At 68.8% G+C, this 635-nt stretch overlaps 1 protein-coding gene across 1 annotated transcript in view; it reads left to right on the top strand.

Annotated features, from left to right (window-relative positions):
* Window positions 1-447, top strand: part of MNEG_3955 (Nitrite/sulphite reductase) — a gene marked incomplete at both ends in the record, with an annotated part of 4,665 nt that extends 4,218 nt beyond the window's left edge. Inside the window, 2 exons of the mRNA XM_014047566.1 lie at window positions 80-202; window positions 328-447. Coding sequence (XP_013903020.1) covers window positions 80-202; window positions 328-447 — 243 coding nt within the window. The remainder of the gene's footprint in view (window positions 1-79; window positions 203-327) is intronic.
* Window positions 448-635: the final 188 nt, after the last annotated feature.

The following is a 635-nucleotide window of genomic DNA, read 5'->3' as shown; positions in this document are numbered from 1 at the left end:
CGCGCACACACACACACACACACACATACACACACACACACACACCACACCCTTCCCGTCCCCCCCCCCCGCCGGTCAGGTCGGCGGCGGCATGGGCCGCAGCCACCGCAACGACGACACGTTCCCCCGCCTGGCGGACCCCCTGGGCTACGTTGACAAGGACGACATCTTCCACGCCATCAAGGCCATCGTGGCCACCCAGGTGCGCGGCATCCTGCGTCCCGTTCTGGCCCTTTTGCGCCCTCCTGCGTCAAATTCCTCAATTCTTTCGTGTGTGTACGCGCTGCCCGATGCGCTGTGCGTTCGATGCTGCGTGTGCATGATCAGCCCACAGCGGGGATGCGTGCCAGCACGGCAGGGGTGTGTTTTGGCGCGCGTCATGCCTACAGTCGCCGCCCTGCGACGGCCGCGCGGGGTGGCAGGCCTGGGTGTTGCCGCGCCGGTTGAGGCGGGGCGCCCTGAGTGCGGTCCCACGCAGTCGTCAGCCACAGGCCTCCTTGCTGTTGGCGTGGCCGCACTGCGGCACGAGCCCGAGCCGCCCTTTGCACACTCCTGTGCACCCACTGGCTGCGCCCCCCCCCCCTCTTTGCCCCCCCCCCTTCCACGCACACACACACCCCGCCCGTGTGCACGGC

Source organism: Monoraphidium neglectum, assembly GCF_000611645.1.
Source record: "Monoraphidium neglectum strain SAG 48.87 unplaced genomic scaffold scaffold00525, whole genome shotgun sequence".
Classification (NCBI taxonomy): Eukaryota; Viridiplantae; Chlorophyta; class Chlorophyceae; order Sphaeropleales; family Selenastraceae; genus Monoraphidium; species Monoraphidium neglectum.
This window is presented reverse-complemented; position numbering and strand designations above follow the sequence as displayed.